This window comes from Taudactylus pleione, unplaced genomic scaffold, assembly GCF_031769625.1.
Source record: "Taudactylus pleione unplaced genomic scaffold, aTauple2 ptg000103l, whole genome shotgun sequence".
Lineage (NCBI taxonomy): Eukaryota > Metazoa > Chordata > Amphibia > Anura > Myobatrachidae > Taudactylus > Taudactylus pleione.
This window is the reverse complement of record NW_028284505.1, coordinates 521,911-549,132: the sequence shown is the minus strand read 5'-3', so window position 1 is coordinate 549,132 and position 27,222 is coordinate 521,911. Positions and strand designations below refer to the sequence as shown.

At 46.8% G+C, this 27,222-nt stretch overlaps 1 protein-coding gene across 5 annotated transcripts in view; it reads right to left on the bottom strand.

Annotated features, from left to right (window-relative positions):
- Positions 1-27,222, bottom strand: part of SLC44A5 (solute carrier family 44 member 5) — a 233,355-nt gene that overhangs the window by 104,920 nt on the left and 101,213 nt on the right. For all 5 annotated transcript variants that reach the window (XM_088470760.1, XM_088470761.1, XM_088470764.1 and 2 more), the window contains exon 2: positions 22,281-22,329. In XM_088470760.1, the coding sequence (XP_088326886.1) occupies positions 22,281-22,329 (49 nt within the window). The remainder of the gene's footprint in view (positions 1-22,280; positions 22,330-27,222) is intronic.

Here is a 27,222-nt window from a genome sequence, read left to right as displayed (position 1 = left end):
CCACATTGATTAATGTGTACAGTATATCCCACTTCACTGACTCTTCCTCCCATCATTCTAAAATACCCTTGAATTATTGCACCCACTGGAAGCACCGTAGTGACCAGAGACATAGGGCCTGATTCAGAGCCGCTCGCAATCGGCCGCTCGTTCGCTCCGAGCGACGTTCGCACAACTGCGCATGCGTAAGGGTTGTAATACGCATGCGCGAACCAATCATTGCGGTCGGAAATTGTGTGCTCGCAAAATAGCGAATGCCTGCTAATTTGAGTGACAGGAGGAGGCGTATGTGGGTGGTAACAGGGGAAGGTGCTTGAAAACAGGGAGTGGAGATGCGAACGTAGGCATGTCAAACGGTCAAAACGGGCGTTTTAAGGGTGTGCATAATTAACAAAGCAGCGTCATCGACCACGTCACTTGGTTGTCTTTTAGCCTGAACTGCTCGCATGATTGCGGTAGGAAAATGCTACCACAAGCACGGCGAGCAGTTCATAAGCCTTTCGATGTACTCGATTATCTAATAAATAGCGGAAATGACGTATTATGCGAGCGGCCAGGGGGCGTTTTTTAAAAAATAGCGAGCGCATGTTTCGTTCGCTAGTTCAGACATAGAGGCGTCAACAGACCGCAAAGAGCGAGCGCTCTGTTTAAATATCCGGCCCCTTTTTCTGAACGAGCGAGCGCAAATAGCGTCCGGCTCTGAATCAGGCCCATAATACCCAACTTCCCATAAGTCAGGATGAACATTGCTATTGCGATCACGGCTGTGATTACGAATGCAGGTCAGCTGCGAAAATATGCTAATGACTGCAATTGCATAGCCACTTTCCCTATCACGTTATCACATATTAGCATGCATATAGCGACCTCCTGATGGGGCGAGTATAGGGAACCAGCATAGGGAGCGATAATACAGGTTTATTCCATTTACCATCAGCTTAGCTGGTCTCAGACATGGCACCGCACATGAAGAAAATCCATGCACCCGGTGCCCAGGAATAGATCAACGCATGAGAGGCAGGGAAAGATGCCAGAATACAGGAGGTGCCACCATGCCAGTTAGCTAAAGATGAGTCAAAATTGTATTTTTAAAGGAGTTCTTCGCTTTCGGAGAATTATTTATTATTATTATCATCATCATCTTTGGAAACAATCAGTTAAGGTAATTTCTCTGCATTGAGCACATTTATATAATTACAGCACATTGCAGATCTCCTGCCGTGTGTGTTAGGGCACCTCAGTGCCGGCTAGAAGGTTGAGTTCTCCTTTAGTGTCAACCTATATTGGGTCACAATGATTGTCTGGTACCATTGGAGTTTTCTTCCTCTTTATAACTATGCAGCACAGAGAACACTTACCCTCTCTATAACTATGCAGCACAGAGAACACTTACCCTCTCTATGACTATGCAGTACAGAGAACACTTACCCTCTCTATGACTATGCAGAGCAGAGAACACTTACCCTCTCTATGACTATGCAGCACAGAGCAGAGAACACTTACCCTCTCTATAACTATGCAGCACAGAGCAGAGAACACTTACCCTCTCTATGACTATGCAGCACAGAGCAAAGAACACTTACCCTCTCTATAACTATGCAGCACAGAGCAGAGAACACTTACCCTCTCTATGACTATACAGCACAGAGCAGAGAACACTTACCCTCTCTATAACTATGCAGCACAGAGCAGAGAACACTTACCCTCTCTATAACTATACAGCACAGAGCAGAGAACACTTACCCTCTCTATAACTATGCAGCACAGAGCAGAGAACACTTACCCTCTCTATAACTATACAGCACAGAGCAGAGCACACTTACCCTCTCTATAACTATGCAGCACAGAGCAGAGAACACTTACCCTCTCTATAACTATGCAGCACAGAGCAGAAAACACTTACCCTCTCTATGACTATGCAGCACAGAGTAAAGAACACTTACCCTCTCTATAACTATGCAGCACAGAGCAGAGAACACTTACCCTCTCTATAACTATGCAGCACAGAGCAGAGAATACTTACCCTCTCTATAACTATGCAGCACAGAGCAGAGAACACTTACCCTCTCTATAACTATGCAGCACAGAGAACACTTACCCTCTCTATGACTATGCAGAGCAGAGAACACTTACCCTCTCTATAACTATGCAGCACAGAGAACACTTACCCTCTCTATGACTATGCAGCACAGAGAACACTTACCCTCCCTATAACTATGCAGCACAGAGAACACTTACCCTCTCTATAACTATACAGCACAGAGCAGAGAACTCTTACCCTCTCTATAACTATGCAGCACAGAGCAGAGAACACTTACCCTCTCTATAACTATGCAGCACAGAGAACACTTACCCTCTGTATGACTATGCAGTACAGAGAACACTTACCCTCTCTATGACTATGCAGAGCAGAGAACACTTACCCTCTCTATGGCTATGCAGCACAGAGCAGAGAACACTTACCCTCTCTATAACTATGCAGCACAGAGCAGAGAACACTTACCCTCTCTATAACTATGCAGCACAGAGCAGAGAACACTTACCCTCTCTATAACTATGCAGCACAGAGCAGAGAACACTTACCCTCTCTATGACTATGCAGCACAGAGCTAAGAACACTTACCCTCTCTATAACTATGCAACACAGAGCAGAGAACACTTACCCTCTCTATAACTATGCAGCACAGAGCAGAGAACACTTACCCTCTCTATAACTATGCAGCACAGAGCAGAGAACACTTACCCTCTCTATAACTATGCAGCACAGAGCAGAGAACACTTACCCTCTCTATAACTATGCAGCACAGAGCAGAGAACACTTACCCTCTCTATAACTATACAGCACACAGCAGAGAACACTTACCCTCTCTATAACTATGCAGCACAGAGCAGAGAACAATTACCCTCTCTATAACTATGCAGCACAGAGCAGAGAACACTTACCCTCTCTATAACTATACAACACAGAGCAGAGAACACTTACCCTCTCTATAACTATACAACACAGAGCAGAGAACACTTACCCTCTCTATAACTATGCAGCACAGAGAACACTTACCCTCTCTATAACTATGCAGCACAGAGAACACTTACCCTCTCTATAACTATGCAGCACAGAGAACACTTACCCTCTCTATAACTATGCAGTACAGAGAACACTTACCCTCTCTATAACTATACAGCACAGAGCAGAGAACTCTTACCCTCTCTATAACTTTGCAGCACAGAGCAGAGAACACTTACCCTCTCTATGACTATACAGCACAGAGTAGAGAACACTTACCCTCTCTATGACTATGCAGCACAGAGTAGAGAACACTTACCCTCTCTATGACTATGCAGCACAGAGCAGAGAACACTTACCCTCTCTATGACTATGCAGCACAGAGCAGAGAACACTTACCCTCTCTATAACTATGCAGCACAGAGCAGAGAACACTTACCCTCTCTATGACTATGCAGCACAGAGCAGAGAACACTTACCCTCTCTATAACTATACAGCACATAGCAGAGAACACTTACCCTCTCTATAACTATGCAGCACAGAGCAGAGAACACTTACCCTCTCTATAACTATGCAGCACAGAGCAGAGAACACTAACCCTCTCTATAACTATGCAGCACAGAGAAGAGAACACTTACCCTCTCTATAACTATGCAGCACAGAGCAGAGAACACTTACCCTCTCTATAACAATACAGCACAGAGCAGAGAACACTTACCCTCTCCATAACTATGCAGCACAGAGAAGAGAACACTTACCCTCTCTATAACAATACAGCACAGAGCAGAGAACACTTACCCTCTCTATAGCTATGCAGCACAGAGCAGAGAACACTTACACTCTCTATAACTATGCAGCACAGAGCAGAGAACACTTACCCTCTCTATAACTATACAGCACAGACCAGAGAACACTTACCCTTTCTATAACTTTGCAGCACAGAGCAGAGAACACTTACCCTCTCTATGACTATGCAGCACAGAGAACACTTACCCTCTCTATGACTATGCAGAGCAGAGAACACTTACCCTCTCTATAACTATGCAGCACAGAGCAGAGAACACTTACCCTCTCTATGACTATACAGCACAGAGCAGAGAACACTTACCCTTTCTATAACTATGCAGCACAGAGCAGAGAACACTTACCCTCTCTATAACTATGCAGCACAGAGCAGAGAACACTTACCCTCTATAACTATGCAGCACAGAGCAGAGAACACTTACCCTCTCTATAACTATGCAACACAGAGCAGGGAACACTTACCCTCTCTGTAACTATACAACACAGACCAGAGAACACTTACCCTCTCTATAACTATACAGCACAGAGCAGAGAACACTTACCCTCTCTATAACTATACAGCACAGAGCAGAGAACACTTACCCTCTCTATAACTATACAGCACAGAGCAGAGAACACTTACCCTCTCTATAACTATGCAGCACAGAGCAGAGAACACTTACCCTCTCTATAACTATGCAGTACAGAGAACACTTACCCTCTCTATAACTATACAGCACAGAGCAGAGAACACTTACCCTCTCTATAACTACACAGCACAGAGCAGAGAACACTTACCCTCTCTATAACTATGCAGCACAGAGCAAAGAACACTTACCCTCTCTATGACTATGCAGCACAGAGCAGAGAACACTTACCCTCTCTATAACTATACAGCACAGAGAACACTTACCCTCTCTATGACTATGCAGAGCAGAGAACACTTACCCTCTCTATGACTATGCAGCACAGAGCAGAGAACACTTACCCTCTCTATAACTATGCAGCACAGAGCAGAGAACACTTACCCTCTCTATAACTATACAGCACAAAGCAGAGAACACTTACCCTCTCTATGACTATGCAGCACAGAGCAGAGAACACTTACCCTCTCTATGACTATGCAGCACAGAGCAGAGAACACTTACCCTCTCTATAACTATGCAGCACAGAGCAGAGAACACTTACCCTCTCTATGACTATGCAGCACAGAGCAGAGAACACTTACCCTCTCTATAACTATGCAGCACAGAGCAGAGAACACTTACCCTCTCTATGACTATACAGCACACAGCAGAGAACACTTACCCTCTCTATAACTATACAGCACAAAGCAGAGAACACTTACCCTCTCTATGACTATGCAGCACAGAGCAGAGAACACTTACCCTCTCTATGACTATGCAGCACAGAGCAGAGAACACTTACCCTCTCTATAACTATGCAGCACAGAGCAGAGAACACTTACCCTCTCTATAACTATGCAGCACAGAGCAGAGAACACTTACCCTCTCTATAACTATGCAGTACAGAGAACACTTACCCTCTCTATAACTATACAGCACGGAGCAGAGAACACTTACCCTCTCTATAACTATGCAGCACAGACCAGAGAACACTTACCCTCTCTATGACTATGCAGAGCAGAGAACACTTACCCTCTCTATAACTATGCAGCAGAGAGCAGAGAACACTTACCCTCTCTATAACTATGCAGCACAGAGCAGAGAACACTTACCCTCTCTATAACTATACAGCACAGAGCAGAGAACACTTACCCTCTCTATAAATATGCAGCACAGACCAGAGAACACCTACCCTCTCTATAACTATGCAGCACAGAGCAGAGAACACTTACCCTCTCTGTAACTATGCAGTACAGAGAACACTTACCTTCTCTATAACTATACAGCACAGAGCAGAGAACACTTACCCACTCTATAACTATAAAGCACAGAGCAGAGAACACTTACCCTCTCTATAACTATGCAGCACAGAGCAAAGAACACTTACCCTCTCTATGACTATGCAGCACAGAGCAGAGAACACTTACCCTCTCTATGACTACACAGCACAGAGAACACTTACCCTCTCTATAACTATGCAGCACAGACCAGAGAACACTTACCCTCTCTATAACTATGCAGCACAGAGCAGAGAACAATTACCCTCTCTATAACTATGCAGCACAGAGCAGAGAACACTTACCCTCTCTATAACTATACAACACAGAGCAGAGAACACTTACCCTCTCTATAACTATACAACACAGAGCAGAGAACACTTACCCTCTCTATAACTATGCAGCACAGAGAACACTTACCCTCTCTATAACTATGCAGCACAGAGAACACTTACCCTCTCTATAACTATGCAGCACAGAGAACACTTACCCTCTCTATAACTATGCAGTACAGAGAACACTTACCCTCTCTATAACTATACAGCACAGAGCAGAGAACTCTTACCCTCTCTATAACTTTGCAGCACAGAGCAGAAAACACTTACCCTCTCTATGACTATACAGCACAGAGCAGAGAACACTTACCCTCTTTATGACTATGCAGCACAGAGCAGAGAACACTTACCCTCTCTATGACTATGCAGCACAGAGTAGAGAACACTTACCCTCTCTATGACTATGCAGCACAGAGCAGAGAACACTTACCCTCTCTATGACTATGCAGCACAGAGCAGAGAACACTTACCCTCTCTATAACTATGCAGCACAGAGCAGAGAACACTTACCCTCTCTATAACTATACAGCACAAAGCAGAGAACACTTACCCTCTCTATGACTATGCAGCACAGAGCAGAGAACACTTACCCTCTCTATAACTATACAGCACATAGCAGAGAACACTTACCCTCTCTATAACTATGCAGCACAGAGCAGAGAACACTTACCCTCTCTATAACTATGCAGCACAGAGCAGAGAACACTAACCCTCTCTACAACTATGCAGCACAGAGAAGAGAACACTTACCCTCTCTATAACAATACAGCACAGAGCAGAGAACACTTACCCTCTCCATAACTATGCAGCACAGAGAAGAGAACACTTACCCTCTCTATAACAATACAGCACAGAGCAGAGAACACTTACCCTCTCTATAGCTATGCAGCACAGAGCAGAGAACACTTACACTCTCTATAACTATGCAGCACAGAGCAGAGAACACTTACCCTCTCTATAACTATACAGCACAGACCAGAGAACACTTACCCTCTCTATAACTTTGCAGCACAGAGCAGAGAACACTTACCCTCTCTATGACTATGCAGCACAGAGAACACTTACCCTCTCTATGACTATGCAGAGCAGAGAACACTTACCCTCTCTATAACTATGCAGCACAGAGCAGAGAACACTTACCCTCTCTATGACTATACAGCACAGAGCAGAGAACACTTACCCTCTCTATAACTATGCAGCACAGAGCAGAGAACACTTACCCTCTCTATAACTATGCAGCACAGAGCAGAGAACACTTACCCTCTATAACTATGCAGCACAGAGCAGAGAACACTTACCCTCTCTATAACTATGCAACACAGAGCAGGGAACACTTACCCTCTCTGTAACTATACAACACAGAGCAGAGAACACTTACCCTCTCTATAACTATACAGCACAGAGCAGAGAACACTTACCCTCTCTATAACTATACAGCACAGAGCAGAGAACACTTACCCTCTCTATGACTATACAGCACAGAGCAGAGAACACTTACCCTCTCTATGACTATGCAGAGCAGAGAACACTTACCCTCTCTATAACTATACAGCACAGAGCAGAGAACACTTACCCTCTCTATAACTATGCAGCACAGAGCAGAGAACACTCACCCTCTCTATAACTATGCAGCACAGATCAGAGAACACTTACCCTCTCTATAACTATACAGCACAGAGCAGAGAACACTTACCCTCTCTATAACTATGCAGCACAGACCAGAGAACACTTACCCTCTCTATAACTAAGCAGCACAGAGCAGAGAACACTTACCCTCTCTATAACTATGCAGTACAGAGAACACTTACCCTCTCTATAACTATACAGCACAGAGCAGAGAACACTTACCCTCTCTATAACTACACAGCACAGAGCAGAGAACACTTACCCTCTCTATAACTATGCAGCACAGAGCAAAGAACACTTACCCTCTCTATGACTATGCAGCACAGAGCAGAGAACACTTACCCTCTCTATGACTATACAGTACAGAGAACACTTACCCTCTCTATGACTATGCAGAGCAGAGAACACTTACCCTCTCTATGACTATGCAGCACAGAGCAGAGAACACTTACCCTCTCTATAACTATGCAGCACAGAGCAGAGAACACTTACCCTCTCTATAACTATACAGCACAAAGCAGAGAACACTTACCCTCTCTATGACTATGGAGCACAGAGCAGAGAACACTTACCCTCTCTATGACTATGCAGCACAGAGCAGAGAACACTTACCCTCTCTATAACTATGCAGCACAGAGCAGAGAACACTTACCCTCTCTATGACTATGCAGCACAGAGCAGAGAACACTTACCCTCTCTATAACTATGCAGCACAGAGCAGAGAACACTTACCCTCTCTATGACTATACAGCACACAGCAGAGAACACTTACCCTCTCTATAACTATACAGCACAAAGCAGAGAACACTTACCCTCTCTATGACTATGCAGCACAGAGCAGAGAACACTTACCCTCTCTATGACTATGCAGCACAGAGCAGAGAACACTTACCCTCTCTATAACTATGCAGCACAGAGCAGAGAACACTTACCCTCTCTATAACTATGCAGCACAGAGCAGAGAACACTTACCCTCTCTATAACTATGCAGTACAGAGAACACTTACCCTCTCTATGACTATGCAGAGCAGAGAACACTTACCCTCTCTATAACTATGCAGCACAGAGCAGAGAACACTTACCCTCTCTATAACTATGCAGCACAGAGCAGAGAACACTTACCCTCTCTATAACTATGCAGCACAGAGCAGAGAACACTTACCCTCTCTATAACTATACAGCACAGAGCAGAGAACACTTACCCTCTCTATAAATATGCAGCACAGACCAGAGAACACCTACCCTCTCTATAACTATGCAGCACAGAGCAGAGAACACTTACCCTCTCTGTAACTAAGCAGTACAGAGAACACTTACCTTCTCTATAACTATACAGCACAGAGCAGAGAACACTTACCCACTCTATAACTATAAAGCACAGAGCAGAGAACACTTACCCTCTCTATAACTATGCAGCACAGAGCAAAGAACACTTACCCTCTCTATAACTATACAGCACAGAGCAGAGAACACTTACCCTCTCTATAACTATACAGCACAGAGCAGAGAACACTTACCCTCTCTATGACTATGCAGCACAGAGCAGAGAACACTTACCCTCTCTATGACTACACAGCACAGAGAACACTTACTCTCTCTATAACTATGCAGCACAGACCAGAGAACACTTACCCTCTCTATAACTATGCAGCACAGAGCAGAGAACACTTACCCTCTCTATAACTATACAGCACAGAGCAGAGAACACTTACCCTCTCTATAAATATGCAGCACAGTGCAGAGAACACTTACCCTCTCTATAACTATGCAGCACAGAGCAGAGAACACTTACCCTCTCTATAACTATACAGCACAGAGCAAAGAACACTTACCCACTCTATAACTATGTAGCACAGAGTAGAGAACACTCACCCTCTCCATAACTATGCAGCACAGACCAGAGAACACTTACCCTCTCCATAACTATGCAGCACAGACCAGAGAACACTTACCCTCTCTATAACTATACAGCACAGAGCAGAGAACACTTACCCTCTCTATAACTATACAGCACAGAGCAAAGAACACTTACCCTCTCTATAACTATGCAGCACAGAGCAGAGAACACTTACCCTCTCTATAACTATGCAGCACAGACCAGAGAACACTAACCCTCTGTATAACTATGCAGCACAGAGCAGAGAACACTTACCCTCTCTATAACTATACAGCACAGAGCAAAGAACACTTACCCTCTCTATAACTATGCAGCACAGAGCAGAGAACACTTACCCTCTCTATAACTATACAGCACAGAGCAGAGAACACTTACCCTCTCTATAACTATGCAGCACAGAGCAGAGAACACTTACCCTCTCTATAACTATGCAGCACAGAGCAGAGAACACTTACCCTCTCTATGGCTATGCAGCACAGAGCAGGGTACACTTACCCTCTCTATGACTATACAGCACAGAGCAGAGAACACTTACCCTCTCTATGACTATGCAGAGCAGAGAACACTTACCCTCTCTATGACTATGCAGCACAGAGCAGAGAACACTTACCCTCTCTATAACTATGCAGCACAGAGCAGAGAACACTTACCCTCTCTATAACTATACATCACAAAGCAGAGAACACTTACCCTCTCTATGACTATGCAGCACAGAGCAGAGAACACTTACCCTCTCTATGACTATGCAGCACAGAGCAGAGAACACTTACCCTCTCTATGACTATGCAGCACAGAGCAGAGAACACTTACCCTCTCTATGACTATGCAGCACAGAGCAGAGAACACTTACCCTCTCTATAACTATGCAGCACAGAGCAGAGAACACTTACCCTCTCTATGACTATGCAGCACAGAGCAGAGAACACTTACCGTCTCTATAACTATACAGCACAGAGCAGAGAACACTTACCCTCTCTATGACTATACAGCACAGAGCAGAGAACACTTACCCTCTCTATAACTATACAGCACAGAGCAGAGAACACTTACCATCTCTATAACTATGCAGCACAGTGCAGAGAACACTTACCCTCTCTATAACTATACAGCACAAAGCAGAGAACACTTACCCTCTCTATAACTATGCAGCACAGAGCAGAGAACACTTACCCTCTCTATAACTATACAGCACAAAGCAGAGAACACTTACCCTCTCTATGACTATACAGCACAGAGCAGGGAACACTTACCCTCTCTATAACTATGCAGCACAGAGCAGAGAACACTTACCCTCTCTACGACTATACAGCACAGAGCAGAGAACACTTACCCTCTCTATGACTATGCAGAGCAGAGAACACTTACCCTCTCTATAACTATGAAGCACAGAGCAGAGAACACTTACCCTCTCTATAACTATGCAGCACAGAGCAGAGAACACTTACCCTCTCTATAACTATACAGCACAGAGCAGAGAACACTTACCCTCTCTATAACTATGCAGCACAGAGCAGAGAACACTTACCCTCTCTATAACTATGCAGTACAGAGAACACTTACCCTCTCTATAACTATACAGCACAAAGCAGAGAACACTTACCCTCTCTATAACTATGCAGCACAGAGCAGAGAACACTTACCCTCTCTATAACTATACAGCACAGAGCAGAGAACACTTACCCTCTCTATAACTATGCAGCACAGACCAGAGAACACTTACCCTCTCTATAACTATGCAGCACAGAGCAGAGAACACTTACCCTCTCTATAACTATGCAGTACAGAGAACACTTACCCTCTCTATAACTATACAGCACAGAGCAGAGAATACTTACCCTCTCTATAACTATACAGCACAGAGCAGAGAACACTTACCCTCTCTATAACTATGCAGCACAGAGCAAAGAACACTTACCCTCTCTATGACTATACAGCACAGAGAACACTTACCCTCTCTATGACTATGCAGAGCAGAGAACACTTACCCTCTCTATGACTATGCAGCACAGAGCAGAGAACACTTACCCTCTCTATAACTATGCAGCACAGAGCAGAGAACACTTACCCTCTCTATAACTATACAGCACAAAGCAGAGAACACTTACCCTCTCTATGACTATGCAGCACAGAGCAGAGAACACTTACCCTCTCTATGACTATGCAGCACAGAGCAGAGAACACTTACCCTCTCTATAACTATGCAGCACAGAGCAGAGAACACTTACCCTCTCTATAACTATGCAGTACAGAGAACACTTACCCTCTCTATAACTATACAGCACAGAGCAGAGAACACTTACCCTCTCTATAACTATACAGCACAGAGCAGAGAACACTTACCCTCTCTATAACTATGCAGCACAGAGCAGAGAACACTTACCCTCTCTATGACTATACAGCACACAGCAGAGAACACTTACCCTCTCTATAACTATGCAGTACAGAGAACACTTACCCTCTCTATAACTATGCAGCACAGACCAGAGAACACTTACCCTCTCTATAACTATACAGCACAGAGCAGAGAACACTTACCCTCTCTATAACTATGCAGCACAGAGCAGAGAACACTTACCCTCTCTATGACTATACAGCACACAGCAGAGAACACTTACCCTCTCTATAACTATGCAGCACAGAGCAGAGAACACTTACCCTCTCTATAACTATACAGCAGAGAGCAGAGAACACTTACCCTCTCTATAACTATGCAGCACAGAGCAGAGAACACTTACCCTCTCTATAACTATACAGCACAGAGCAGAGAACACTTACCCTCTCTATAACTATGCAGCACAGAGCAGAGAACACTTACCCTCTCTATAACTATGCAGTACAGAGAACACTTACCCTCTCTATAACTATACAGCACAGAGCAGAGAATACTTACCCTCTCTATAACTATACAGCACAGAGTAGAGAACACTTACCCTCTCTATAACTATGCAGCACAGAGCAAAGAACACTTACCCTCTCTATAACTATGCAGCACAGAGCAGAGAACACTTACCCTCTCTATAACTATGCAGTACAGAGAACACTTACCCTCTCTATAACTATACAGCACAGAGCAGAGAACACTTACCCTCTCTATGACTATACAGCACATAGCAGAGAACACTTACCCTCTCTATGACTATGCAGCACAGAGCAGAGAACACTTACCCTCTCTATGACTATACAGCACAGAGAACACTTACCCTCTCTATAACTATACAGCACAGAGCAGAGAACACTTACCCTCTCTATAACTATGCAGCACAGACCAGAGAACACTTACCCTCTCTATGACTATGCAGAACAGAGAACACTTACCCTCTCTATAACTATACAGCACAGAGCAGAGAACACTTACCCACTCTATAACTATACAGCACAGAGCAGAGAACACTTACCCTCTCTATATCTATGCAGCACAGAGCAAAGAACACTTACCCTCTCTATGACTATGCAGCACAGAGCAGAGAACACTTACCCTCTCTATGACTATACAGCACAGAGAACACTTACCCTCTCTATAACTATGCAGCACAGACCAGAGAACACTTACCCTCTCTATAACTATGCAGCACAGAGCAGAGAACACTTACCCTCTCTATAACTATGCAGCACAGAGCAGAGAACACTTACCCTCTCTATAACTATACAGCACAGAGCAAAGAACACTTACCCTCTCTATGACTATGCAGCACAGAGCAAAGAACACTTACCCTCTCTATAACTATGCAGCACAGAGTAGAGAACACTCACCCTCTCCATAACTATGCAGCACAGACCAGAGAACACTTACCCTCTCCATAACTATGCAGCACAGACCAGAGAACACTTACCCTCTCTATAACTATACAGCACAGAGCAGAGAACACTTACCCTCTCTATAACTATACAGCACAGAGCAAAGAACACTTACCCTCTCTATAACTATGCAGCACAGAGTAGAGAACACTCACCCTCTCCATAACTATGCAGCACAGACCAGAGAACACTTACCCTCTCCATAACTATGCAGCACAGACCAGAGAACACTTACCCTCTCTATAACTATACAGCACAGAGCAGAGAACACTTACCCTCTCTATAACTATGCAGCACAGGGCAGAGAACACTTACCCTCTCTATAACTATGCAGCACAGAGCAGAGAACACTTACCCTCTCTATGGCTATGCAGCACAGAGCAGGGTACACTTACCCTCTCTATGACTATACAGCACAGAGCAGAGAACACTTACCCTCTCTATGACTATGCAGAGCAGAGAACACTTACCCTCTCTATAACTATACAGCACAGAGCAAAGAACACTTACCCTCTCTATGACTATGCAGCACAGAGCAGAGAACACTTACCCTCTCTATAACTATGCAGCACAGAGCAGAGAACACTTACCCTCTCTATAACTATACATCACAAAGCAGAGAACACTTACCCTCTCTATGACTATGCAGCACAGAGCAGAGAACACTTACCCTCTCTATGACTATGCAGCACAGAGCAGAGAACACTTACCCTCTCTATAACTATACAGCACAGAGCAGAGAACACTTACCCTCTCTATAACTATACAGCACAGAGCAGAGAACACTTACCCTCTCTATAACTATGCAGCACAGAGCAGAGAACACTTACCCTCTCTATAACTATGCAGCACAGAGCAGAGAACACTTACCCTCTCTATGACTATGCAGCACAGAGCAGAGAACACTTACCCTCTCTATAACTATACAGCACAGAGCAGAGAACACTTACCCTCTCTATAACTATACAGCACAGAGCAGAGAACACTTACCCTCTCTATAACTATACAGCACAGAGCAGAGAACACTTACCCTCTCTATAACTAGACAGCACAGACCAGAGAACACTTACCCTCTCTATGACTATACAGCACAGAGCAGAGAACACTTACCCTCTCTATAACTATACAGCACAGAGCAGAGAACACTTACCCTCTCTATAACTATACAGCACAGAGCAGAGAATACTTACCCTCTCTATAACTATGCAGCACAGAGAACACTTACCCTCTGTATGACTATGCAGTGCAGAGAACACTTACCCTCTCTATAACTATGCAGCACAGAGCAGAGAACACTTACCCTCTCTATAACTATACAGCACAGAGCAGAGCAGAGAACACTTACCCTCTCTATAACTATACAACACAGAGCAGAGAACACTTACCCTCTCTATAACTATGCAGCACAGAGCAGAGAACACTTACCCTCTCTATAACTATACAACACAGAGCAGAGAACACTTACCCTCTCTATAACTATGCAGCACAGAGCAGAGAACACTTACCCTCTCTATAACTATACAGCACAGAGCAGAGAACACTTACCCTCTCTATAACTATACAGCACAGAGCAGAGAACACTTACCCTCTCTATAACTATGCAGCACAGAGCAGAGAACACTTACCCTCTCTATAACTATGCAGCACAGGGCAGAGAACACTTACCCTCTCTATAACTATACAACACAGAGCAGAGAACACTTACCCTCTCTATAACTATGCAGCACAGAGCAGAGAACACTTACCCTCTCTATAACTATGCAGCACAGAGCAGAGAACACTTACCCTCTCTATAACTATACAGCACAGAGCAGAGAACACTTACCCTCTCTATAACTATGCAGCACAGAGCAGAGAACACTTACCCTCTCTATAACTATGCAGCACAGAGCAGAGAACACTTACCCTCTCTATAACTATGCAGCACAGAGCAGAGAACACTTACCCTCTCTATAACTATGCAGCACAGAGCAGAGAACACTTACCCTCTCTATAACTATGCAGCACAGAGCAGAGAACACTTACCCTCTCTATAACTATACAACACAGAGCAGAGAACACTTACCCTCTCTATGACTATGCAGCACAGAGCAGAGAACACTTACCCTCTCTATGACTATGCAGCACAGAGCAGAGAACACTTACCCTCTCTATAACTATGCAGCACAGAGCAGAGAACACTTACCCTCTCTATAACTATGCAGCACAGAGCAGAGAACACTTACCCTCTCTATAACTATGCAGCACAGAGCAGAGAACACTTACCCTCTCTATAACTATGCAGCACAGAGCAGAGAACACTTACCCTCTCTATAACTATGCAGCACAGAGCAGAGAACACTTACCCTCTCTATAACTATGCAGCACAGAGCAGAGAACACTTACCCTCTCTATAACTATGCAGCACAGAGCAGAGAACACTTACCCTCTCTATAACTATGCAGCACAGAGCAGAGAACACTTACCCTCTCTATAACTATGCAGCACAGAGCAGAGAACACTTACCCTCTCTATAACTATGCAGCACAGAGCAGAGAACACTTACCCTCTCTATAACTATGCAGCACAGAGCAGAGAACACTTACCCTCTCTATAACTATGCAGCACAGAGCAGAGAACACTTACCCTCTCTATAACTATGCAGCACAGAGCAGAGAACACTTACCCTCTCTATAACTATGCAGCACAGAGCAGAGAACATAACCTAGACCATTTATCCTCTGCTGTAAATGTTATATCTCTCATTTGGCCTCTCGCACAGCCCTGTAGTATATTGGCGGAGCTGTATGCATTAAGCTGTGTGGAGTACTGTGAATCCCAGGGAAACGACACAATATCAGTTAGCGCTAGGAAGGGAGAGGAATGAATCAGTCATTGTAATTTTAGAGAGAACGTGGGGGCATCAGTGCTACAAAATATGTTCCAATAGATACATTTTTGGAATTCTTCCGGATCCCTTTAAATGGCGGCATCTGTCGGCTTCTCACTATTCTGCCACTTTGGCAAAGGAAACAGATCAGACAGCTTGATGGTTGTTTGTGAAGAAAGCGCGGGGCATGCAAACTGGTCATATTGGGATTTGTTAGTCACTAAATATCTCATTCGGCTGCCAATTGCATGCCCTCCCTGCACCCGGTATTAAGTGGTGGAAATGGTTTCAGTTTTAATTAGGTTGATTTTAGAATCTTGGAGAAATCAATAAACCTCCAAAACGTGCCTCATGCCTCGTGCCATAGGATGTCATTAGGAGGTAGTGCCATGATCGGGTGAAAATCAGTCCCGTCTGCACTGGGTATAGGTGCGGGTAAACTTTAATGTCCCGTAGGAGGGTATCTAGTCATTTTTTCACTATGTCGAAACCAGAATGCAGGTGCCATTATCCCGACACGGTTGTAATGCCACGCAACCTTATACCGTGCGGCCATTGTACCGCCATATTTAAGGTTAGGATGCCGCACGTTTAATATGCAATCAGTAGCAGTACTACCATGGGTGGGGTGCATCAATGTGAGAAATGCAGTCAAACCCCTGAAAATTCAGTTTTTCGGGGGTTTCACCGCATTTTCGATATGCACCAGGTGCTTGCATGCAGTGGGCAACGCCATCTTTAGCTGGCATTGCCCAATAGAAGCTTATGGGCTTCTATTCGCAGCTCCCCACTGGGAGGGATCCAGTCGGATCCCTCCCAGAACCCCCCACGGCGCCCACGTCAGAGGGACTTCTGGGTAATAGACCCGGAAATCCCTCACTCGCAAAGGACTCGCATGCATGCTGGCATTATTAATACCGGCCGGCATGCATGCGGAGTCGCGGGATGCTACGCATGCATATTGCGGTGCGTCACTGGAAACAACGTTTGTACCCTGGTTCCGGAGATTGGCCCCTGCAGCGACTGCCATCGGAAGATGGTGCTAACCCACTATAGCCTATGGGCCACACATCGCAGAACTGGCTGGGAGACAGTTCCATAGGAACCCTCCCCTGGCAATGGCTGCCGCGGGAATGCCAGCGTGGTCAGTAGGCTGCACATGCGCAGGAATCCCGGCACACATACTGGCGAGGTCACTTCACTCCCAGCCCACTGCAGAGCCCCTGTGTCTACGGGGACTTTTTGTTACATCCGGGTGCTAAGATCGCATCCTGCAATGCAATCATGGGCGCTAATATTGCGCCCAGATTACATTGCAAATGCGGCCATTAAGAAATGGGCATCTTGTGAGAGGTGTAATAGAGAGGCCTAGCTCGTGTGTATCTGGTCAGTGTTGGGGTTAGTAGGGAGCACTGGTGAGAGGTGTAACAGAGAGGCCTAGCTAGTGTGTATCTGGCCAGTGATGGGATTAGTAGGGAGCACTGGTGAGAGGTGTAATAGAGAGGCCTAGCTAGTGTGTATCTGGTCAGTGATGGGGTTAGTAGGGAGCACTGGTGAGAGGTGTAATAGAGAGGCCTAGCTAGTGTGTATCTGGTCAGTGATGGGGCTAGTAGGGAGTACTGGTGAGAGGTGTAATAGAGAGGCCTAGCTAGTGTGTATCTGGTCAGTGATGGGGTTAGTAGGGAGCACTGGTGATGGGTGTAATAGAGAGGCCTAGCTAGTGTGTATCTGGTCAGTGATGGGGTTAGTAGGGAGCACTGGTGAGAGGTGTAATAGAGAGGCCTAGCTAGTGTGTATCTGGTCAGTGATGGGGTTAGTAGGGAGCACTGGTGAGAGGTGTAATAGAGAGGCCTAGCTAGTGTGTATCTGGTCAGTGATGGGGTTAGTAGGGAGCACTGGTGAGAGGTGTAATAGAGAGGCCTAGCTAGTGTGTATCTGGTTAGTGATGGGGTTAGTAGGGAGCACTGGTGAGAGGTGTAATAGAGAGGCCTAGCTAGTGTGTGTCTGGTCAGTGATGGGATTAGTAGGGAGCACTGGTGAGAGGTGTAATAGAGAGGCCTAGCTAGTGTGTATCTGGTCAGTGATGGGGTTAGTAGGGAGCACTGGTGAGAGGTGTAATAGAGAGGCCTAGCTAGTGTGTATCTGGTCAGTGATGGGATTAGTAGGGAGCACTGGTGAGAGGTGTAATAGAGAGGCCTAGCTAGTGTGTATCTGGTCAGTGATGGGGTTAGTAGGGAGCACTGGTGAGAGGTGTAATAGAGAGGCCTAGCTAGTGTGTATCTGGTCAGTGATGGGGTTAGTAGGGAGCACTGGTGAGAGGTGTAATAGAGAGGCCTAGCTAGTGTGTGTCTGGTCAGTGATGGGGTTAGTAGGGAGCACTGGTGAGAGGTGTAATAGAGAGGCCTAGCTAGTGTGTATCTGGTCAGTGATGGGGTTAGTAGGGAGCACTGGTGAGAGGTGTAATAGAGAGGCCTAGCTAGTGTGTATCTGGTCAGTGATGAGGTTAGTAGGGAACACTGGTGAGAGGTGTAATAGAGAGGCCTAGCTAGTGTGTATCTGGTCAGTGATGGGGTTAGTAGGGAGCACTGGTGAGAGGTGTAATAGAGAGGCCTAGCTAGTGTGTGTCTGGTCAGTGATGGGGTTAGTAGGGAGCACTGGTGAGAGGTGTAATAGAGAGGCCTAGCTCGTGTGTATCTGGTCAGTGATGGGGTTAGTAGGGAACACTGGTGAGAGGTGTAATAGAGAGGCCTAGCTAGTGTGGATCTGGTCAGTGATGGGGTTAGTAGGGAGCACTGGTGAGAGGTGTAATAGAGAGGCCTAGCTAGTGTGTATCTGGTCAGTGATGGGGTTAGTAGGGAGCACTGGTGAGACGTGTAATAGAGAGGCCTAGCTAGTGTGTATCTGGTCAGTGATGGGGTTAGTAGGGAGCACTGGTGAGAGGGGTAATAGAGAGGCCTAGCTAGTGTGTATCTGGTCAGTGATGGGGTTAGTAGGGAGCACTGGTGAGAGGTGTAATAGAGAGGCCTAGCTAGTGTGTGTCTGGTCAGTGATGGGATTAGTAGGGAGCACTGGTGAGAGGTGTAATAGAGAGGCCTAGCTAGTGTGTATCTGGTCAGTAATGGGATTAGTAGGGAGCACTGGTGAGAGGTGTAATAGAGAGGCCTAGCTAGTGTGTATCTGGTCAGTGATGGGGTTAGTAGGGAGCACTGGTGAGAGGTGTAATAGAGAGGCCTAGCTCGTGTGTATCTGGTCAGTGTTGGGGTTAGTAGGGAGCACTGGTGAGAGGTGTAACAGAGAGGCCTAGCTAGTGTGTATCTGGTCAGTGATGGGGTTAGTAGGGAGCACTGGTGAGAGGTGTAATAGAGAGGCCTAGCTAGTGTGTATCTGGTCAGTGATGGGGTTAGTAGGGAGCACTGGTGAGAGGTGTAATAGAGAGGCCTAGCTAGTGTGTATCTGGTCAGTGATGGGGTTAGTAGGGAGCACTGGTGAGAGATGTAATAGAGAGGCCTAGCTAGTGAGTATCTGGTCAGTGATGGGGTTAGTAGGGAGCACTGGTGAGAGGTGTAATAGAGAGGCCTAGCTCGTGTGTATCTGGTCAGTGATGGGATTAGTAGGGAGCATTGGTGATGGGTGTAATAGAGAGGCCTAGCTAGTGTTTATCTGGTCAGTGATGGGGTTAGTAGGGAGCACTGGTGAGAGGTGTAATAGAGAGGCCTAGCTCGTGTGTATCTGGTCAGTGATGGGATTAGTAGGGAGCACTGGTGATGGGTGTAATAGAGAGGCCTAGCTAGTGTGTATCTGGTGAGTGATGGGGTTAGTAGGGAGCACTGGTGAGAGGTGTAATAGAGAGGCCTAGCTAGTGTGTATCTGGCCAGTGATGGGGTTAGTAGGGAGCACTGGTGAGAGGTGTAATAGAGAGGCCTAGCTAGTGTGTATCTGGTCAGTGATGGGGTTAGTAGGGAGCACTGGTGAGAGGTGTAATAGAGAGGCCTAGCTAGTTTGTATCTGGTCAGTGATGGGGTTAGTAGGGAGCACTGGTGAGAGGTGTAATAGAGAGGCCTAGCTAGTGTGTATCTGGTCAGTGATGGGGTTAGAGGGACACGGGGGGATAAGCTGCTGGTGGGAGGGGAGACACAGGGGCAGGGAGCTGATGCTAGAGGGACACGGGGGTTATAAGCTGCTGGTGGGAGGGGAGACACAGGGGCAGGGAGCTGCTGCTAGAGGGACACGGGCGGATAAGCTGCTGGTGGGAGAGGAGACACAGGGGCAGGGAGCTGCTGCTAGAGGGACACGGGGGGATAAGCTGCTGGTGGGAGAGGAGACACAATGACAGGGAGCTGGTGCTAGAGGGACACGGGGGGTATAAGCTGCTGGTGGGAGGGGAGACACAGGGGCAGGGAGCTGCTGCTAGAGGGACACGGGGGGATAAGCTGCTGGTGGGAGAGGAGACACAGGGGCAGGGAGCTGATGCTAGAGGGACACGGGGGGATAAGCTGCTGGTGGGAGAGGAGACACAGGGGCAGGGAGCTGCTGCTAGAGGGACACGGGGGGATAAGCTGCTGGTGGGAGAGGAGACACAGGGGCAGGGAGCTGATGCTAGAGGGACACGGGGTGATAAGCTGCTGGTTGGAAAGGAGACACGGGCAGGGAGCTCCTGCTAGAGGGACACGGGGGAGTAAGCTTCTGGTGGGAGAGGAGACACAGGGGCAGGGAACTGATGCTAGAGGGACATGGGGGGATAAGTTGCTGGTGGGAGGGGAGACACAGGGGCAGGGAGCTGCTGCTAGAGGAACACGAGGGGGGATAAGCTGCTGGTGGGAGAGGAGACACAGGGGCAGGGAGCTGATGCTAGAGGGACACGGGGGGATAAGCTGCTGGTGGGAGACAAGACACAGGGGCAGTGAGCTGGTGCTAGAGGGACACGGGGGGGGCATAAGCTGCTGGTGGGAGAGGAGACACAGGGGCAGGGAGCTGATGCTAGAGGGTCTGGGGGGGATAAGCTGCTGGTGGGAGAGGAGACACAGGGGCAGGGAGCTGATGCTAGAGGGTCTGGGGGGGATAAGCTGCTGGTGGGAGATGAGACACAGGGGCAGGGAGCTGATGCTAGAGGGACACGGGGGGATAAGCTGCTGGTGGGAGACGAGACACAGGGGCAGTGAGCTGCTGCTATAGGGACACGGGGGGGCATAAGCTGCTGGTGGGAGAGGAGACACAGGGGCAGGGAGCTGATGCTAGAGGGTCTGGGGGGGGATAAGCTGCTGGTGGGAAGGGAGACACAGGGGCAGGGAGCTGATGCTAGAGGGACACGGGGTGATAAGCTGCTGGTTGGAAAGGAGACACGGGCAGGGAGCTCCTGCTAGAGGGACACGGGGGGATAAGCTGCTGGTGGGAGAGGAGACACAGGGGCAGGGAACTGCTGCTGGAGGGACTGGGGGGTATAAGTTGCTGGTGGGAGAGGAGACACAGGGGCAGGGAACTGCTGCTGGAGGGACTGGGGGGTATAAGCTGCTGGTGGAAGAGGAGACACAGGGGTAGGAAATTGCTGCTAGAGGGACACGGGGGGAAAGCTACTGGTGGGAGAGGAGACACAGGGGCAGGGAGCTGCTGCAAGGGGGGGTGTAAGCTGCTGGTGGGAGAGGAAAGCGGGGAAGTAGAGAAGTTCCACCACCTCTCAAGGACCACTGTGAGCCCTGATTATATCCACATCCCAGCACAGACAAGTGTAACAGTATCGGCTCCTGTACACACAGAATAAGATGCTGAGAGTTGCAGACAACATACAGAATATAAGGTAATGCGGAGAGCTGTCAGTATAAAGAAGGAAATAACTTCTACATACATACAGAGTAAGAACAGACAGTGAGTAGCATCCAGACCAGCACACAGTGTAAGATAAGTGGTTTTGTGTAGTTTTATGTTTATTACAGAAACACCATCGGATCTAAATGCTTCAGGGACAGAATTGCAAAAACTGGGAATGTCCTTGACCATGAGTAGAAGCTGCCAGCTCGGAGCATTGTGTGAAGATAATACACATTGTAATGTTACAAGCTTGATAGGAACTTACCTGTTACCAATAGGTCCTTTAAACTTTGAGTCGAACTTCCTTGGTTCACCTACAAAACAGAACAACAAATTGACATATTAATAATCACGTTCTGTTGGGTTTGGCCAACATGTGGCGCACTATGTTTTGGGCTACCATAATCTGGCTGTCAGAGTATGCTGGTACTTTTGGTTCCACATCAACTGGGCTGCCAAAGGATGCAAGAGACTAAGGGGTAAATTTACTAAAGTGAGAGTTTTTAGAAGTGAGTTTTAAAAGTGATGTAGCCCATAGCAACCAATCAGATTCTAGCTATTATCTTCTAGAAGGTGCTAGTTAAATGTTAAGTAGAATCTGATTGGTTGCTACCGGTATGGGCAACATCACTTTTAAAACTCACTTCTAAAAACTCTCACTTTAGTAAATTTACTCCTAAGAGCCTAATTCAGAGATGGACGCTAATGTAATATTTAGGCAGATTGAGAGATTGTTTGCCAGTGCGCACGCGTATAAGCCGCACTGTGCACGCGCTGCAATTGTTTCGCGCGCGATTACACAAGCACAGCGTATCTTACGCTTACGCAGAGTGAGTGACGGGGCCAGATGTACTAAGGGCCTGATTCAGAGCCGGACGCTATTTGCGGACGGTCGTTCCAAAAAAGGGGCCGGCTATTCACAACACACATCATCTCCGGTATTTATTAGATTAATCGGGTACATCGAAAGGCATCTGAACTGCTCGCAGTGCTTGTGGTAGGTTTTTCTGACCGCTATCACTGCGAGCAGTTCAGGCTAAAAGACAACCAAGTGACGTGATCGATGACGCTCCTTTACTAATTATACACTCCCATTAAACGCCCTTTTGACCGTTAAGCACGCCTGCGTTCGGATCTCCACTCCCCCGTTTTCAAGCACCTTCCCGTTACCACCCACAAACTGTACATTCTGTCAATCAAATTAGCAGCCCCTCGCTGTTTTGCGAGCGCACAATTTCTGACCGCAATGACTGGTTTGCGCATGCACATTACGACCCATACGCATGCGCAGTGGTGCGAACATCGCTCAGAGCGAACGAGCGGCCGCTTACGAGCGGCTCTGAATCAGGCCCTAAGCTCTGAAAAGTGATAAACTGGAGAGTGATAAACCACCAGCCAATCAGCTCCCAACTGTCATTTTTCAAACACAGCCTGTAACATGACAGTTAGGAGCTGAGTGGCTGCTGGTTTATCACTCTCCAGTTTATCACTTTTCAGAGCTTAGTACATCTCCCCCAGGTAGTCAGCGTTTGGGGGAAGGAAATGGGGGGGGATTAATAATACACAGGTGTGTCGGACCGTTTAAACGCCATTACATGTATAAATTAGCCATTGCGATCCACTGCGCAGCATGAGAGCGCTCTGCGTGTCAGGAGAGCTGCAGTGTATGCTGCTGGTCAGACCTGCCACAAGGGCAAGATGGCTGCTCGATGTTACCGATATTTATGCAGGTAAGCGACAGCGTACGCAGATGAGAAGGCAGCAGTGGGCGTCCCTATGCTCGGGTGATCTTAGGAACTATTAGCATGTTTTTGCAGCTGCGTACCGTGCGAAAACGTAGCTGCGATCACATCATCTGTGAAGCAGGCCCTTAGTGCCCGATTGATTACGGATCGCTACTGCGATCACGCACGCAGACAGCCGATGGATAATAATAATGAGTGTAGGACACTTGGGTTCTCTCTGCAATGAGTCCGTAAAGTACACAAGTACCGTTTTTATAGTTACATTTTGCAGCAGCTTCAGATTTGGTACTCTGCTTCATGTTAGTCAATTCCCACTATTGCCCTAACTGTGTGGAGTTTGTATATTCTCCCTGGGCATGCGTGGGTTTCTTCTGGGTACTCCAGTTTCCTCCCACACTCCAAAAATATACTAGTAGGTTAATTGGCCACCAACAAAAATTAACCCTAGTGTGTATGTGTGTGAGCATGTGATAGGGAATATAGGGCCTCATTCAGACCCGGTCACAAGCGCTGAGCGCTCGCAACCGGGTTGATGTTTACCCACTGGGCATGCGCACAACGGAGCCGGCTCCGACGTGCGCATGCGCAAGACCCGGCTAGCAACGGGTGCTCCGTCGCTACGGGTCTCGCACCCAAGGGTTCGAGCTGTCGATGGTGATTGACAGCTTGCCCCGTTTGTGATGCGGGCAGGGGGGGTGACCGGCCAAACGGAGGCGTTTCCCCGACGGAGCGCTTGCCGTTTGGGGGCGGCCCCACTGATATCAGCAATGATGTCAGTCGGGAGCTTCCTGCTCGAGCAGGAAGCTCCCTGGGGCTTGCGCTTGCCGAGACCCAACCTTAGGGTCTCGTCGCAAGCCCCGATGGTCGTGATGGTCCTGACCATCGTGACCATCAACCTGGTCGCTCGCTAGAGCTGTGGGAGGCCGCACTTCACACCACAAGCGGCCGCCCTCATTCAGAGCGACCGCTTGTATCTAGCGATCGACTCTGAATGAGGGCCATAGAGTGTAAGCTCCACTGGGGCAGTGACGAATGTGAATGGCTAAATATTCTCTGTAAAGCGCTGCGGAATATGTGTGCGCTATATAAATAACTGGCATATTAAGTTTTATATTTGACAATTGGTGTCTTGTGTATTGGTCAAGACTAACGTGGGAACCCAATGAAGACAACCCCAAAGAAATAACAGAGAAAGCTTCTTCCCTCAACCAGTTTCATGTTTGTCCTCCTAGAAATGAAAAACGGGGACATCTATGTGACCTGACGTTTGTTACAGCCTTATACTGTAATACACCCCATGCTTCCTAAATAAGGCATAACAGTCATAGGAACTTTTCACAACTTGTTCTGTTGATTTGGGCTCATGAGGAGTTTGAAATAAATGAGTTTTAATTTTTATTAGACGTTTCTATGCTGCCCTGGGCTAGTTATCTAGAGTATTCCTAAACACCAACTAGGACTGTTGCCACATAGCCATGCATTTTGGGATACAGAACATACTATCATTAACTCAATGTTAGAACAAGCTATGTAAGAAATCCATAGATGTTTTTCACTTTCCCTCCAGCCACCACATTAACTAAACAACCAAACCCCCAAAAAGTGGCTTCATGTGTATTAGTGGCTGCAAGTCCGGTAAAAACTGTACACAATTGGAACTCGTCTCTGTCTCAGGCCTTAAGACCATGGTCTGGCACATCGGGACCAGCCGGTGGCTGTTTACCCGTTGGATCAAATACCGACAGCGGCAGCCTGGAGGGTCGAAATCCCAACATCTTGAGGTAAGTACCCTAACCCTCCTTTCTGCCCCCCCTAACCCTCCCTTAGGGATGCCTAACCCTAACCTCCCCCCCTAGTGCCTATCCCTAACCTCCCCCCGTTAGTGCCTATCCCTAACCTCCCCCCGTTAGTGCCTATCCCTAACCTTCCCCCGTTAGTGCCTAAACCTAACCCCCCTCCCTGCACCCTAAACCTAACCCTCCTGGGGGGTTGCCTAAACCGAACCCCCCTAGTGGTGATAAAAGCCTAACCCCCCCTTCCCCTACCCTAACCCTCCCGGGGGGTGCCTAACCTTAAGTCCCCCTGGGGTCCTTAAACCTAATACCCGCCCCCACGGGGGGTCCCCACACACGGCTAGACGCTATGACACCCGGCATACCTTCATTCGGTATGCTGGGTGTCGGGATTCCGTAGTGGGGCTAGTGATAGGCGTTGGGATTTCGACGCCTATCTTTAGTCTCATGTCGGGACGTGTGTGTCGGGATATCGGCGGGCGGGATAGGCAGGGGGATAATAACTTACAGCTGTTATGATAACAATGCAAATAGGATGCTTTGTACTTTCAGGACAGGAGGAACTCCCCACATTCTCTGTGACATTAACTCATACTTGCCAACTCTCCCTCATTGTCAGGGAGACTCCCTGAAATAGCAGCAATCTCCCTGTCTCCCTGAAGAGTCTACCAATCTCCCTCATTTCATCCTTACCCCCATTATGACACTGTTATATAAAAGAAAAAACAGAGATATATACATTCAAATGGGTTCATTAGTATAATTTCCCTGCATTGGTTATAGGGCACAATGATCCCTATGGCTACATGTATTTTCTGAGAAGTATCAGTGTGTTTTCATCAACAAGTAGATCTTACTAACTGCTATGGGGCTCATTTACATGTGGATGTAAATCAATTTTATGACACGCCTCTCAATTGTAGCAGTACACGCCCACTTTACCGCCGCGCTCATAGGTGCTGCTTTCACAATCTCCCTGAAATGCTTTTTCAAAAGTAGGCAGGTATGCAATGCATTAACTTATCCTTTACTACTAGAGACACAACGTTTTGTCATCAACAATAACAATGAACAAATGTCAGGGCTCATTCAGATCCCCTGCAGAGACAGCCTTATGGAGCACACACACGGTCAGATTTGTCAGATCTGTCAGATGAACGATTTGAACGATTTTAAAAAGAATTTGAACGATTTGAACGATTTTTGACTGCATTAAAATGAATGGAATCGTCCAAGTCAGACTGCAAACACATCAGATGTCAGATATCGTTATCTGACCATCGGGAACGCGCATCGTTCATCGCCCATCGTTCAGGCATGTCATATATGTCAGATTTTCCTTCAGATATGAACAATTGAACGATTTTTTAAATCGTTATCGTTCAGATCTGAACAAAAATCTGACCGTGTGTATTCACCAATACATGAGAGATCCCAGCCTAGAGAGTATACTCAGAGTTATTAATACAGGTTGAGTCTCCCATATCCAAAATGCTTGGGACCAGGGGTATTTTGGATAACGGAATATTCAGTATTTTGGAATATTTGCAGATCAAAATGAAATATTTTGGGAATGAGACCCAAATCTAAGCACAGAATACATTTATGTGTTATATAATACACCTTATACACAGCCTGAAGGTAATTTTATACAATATTATTAATAATT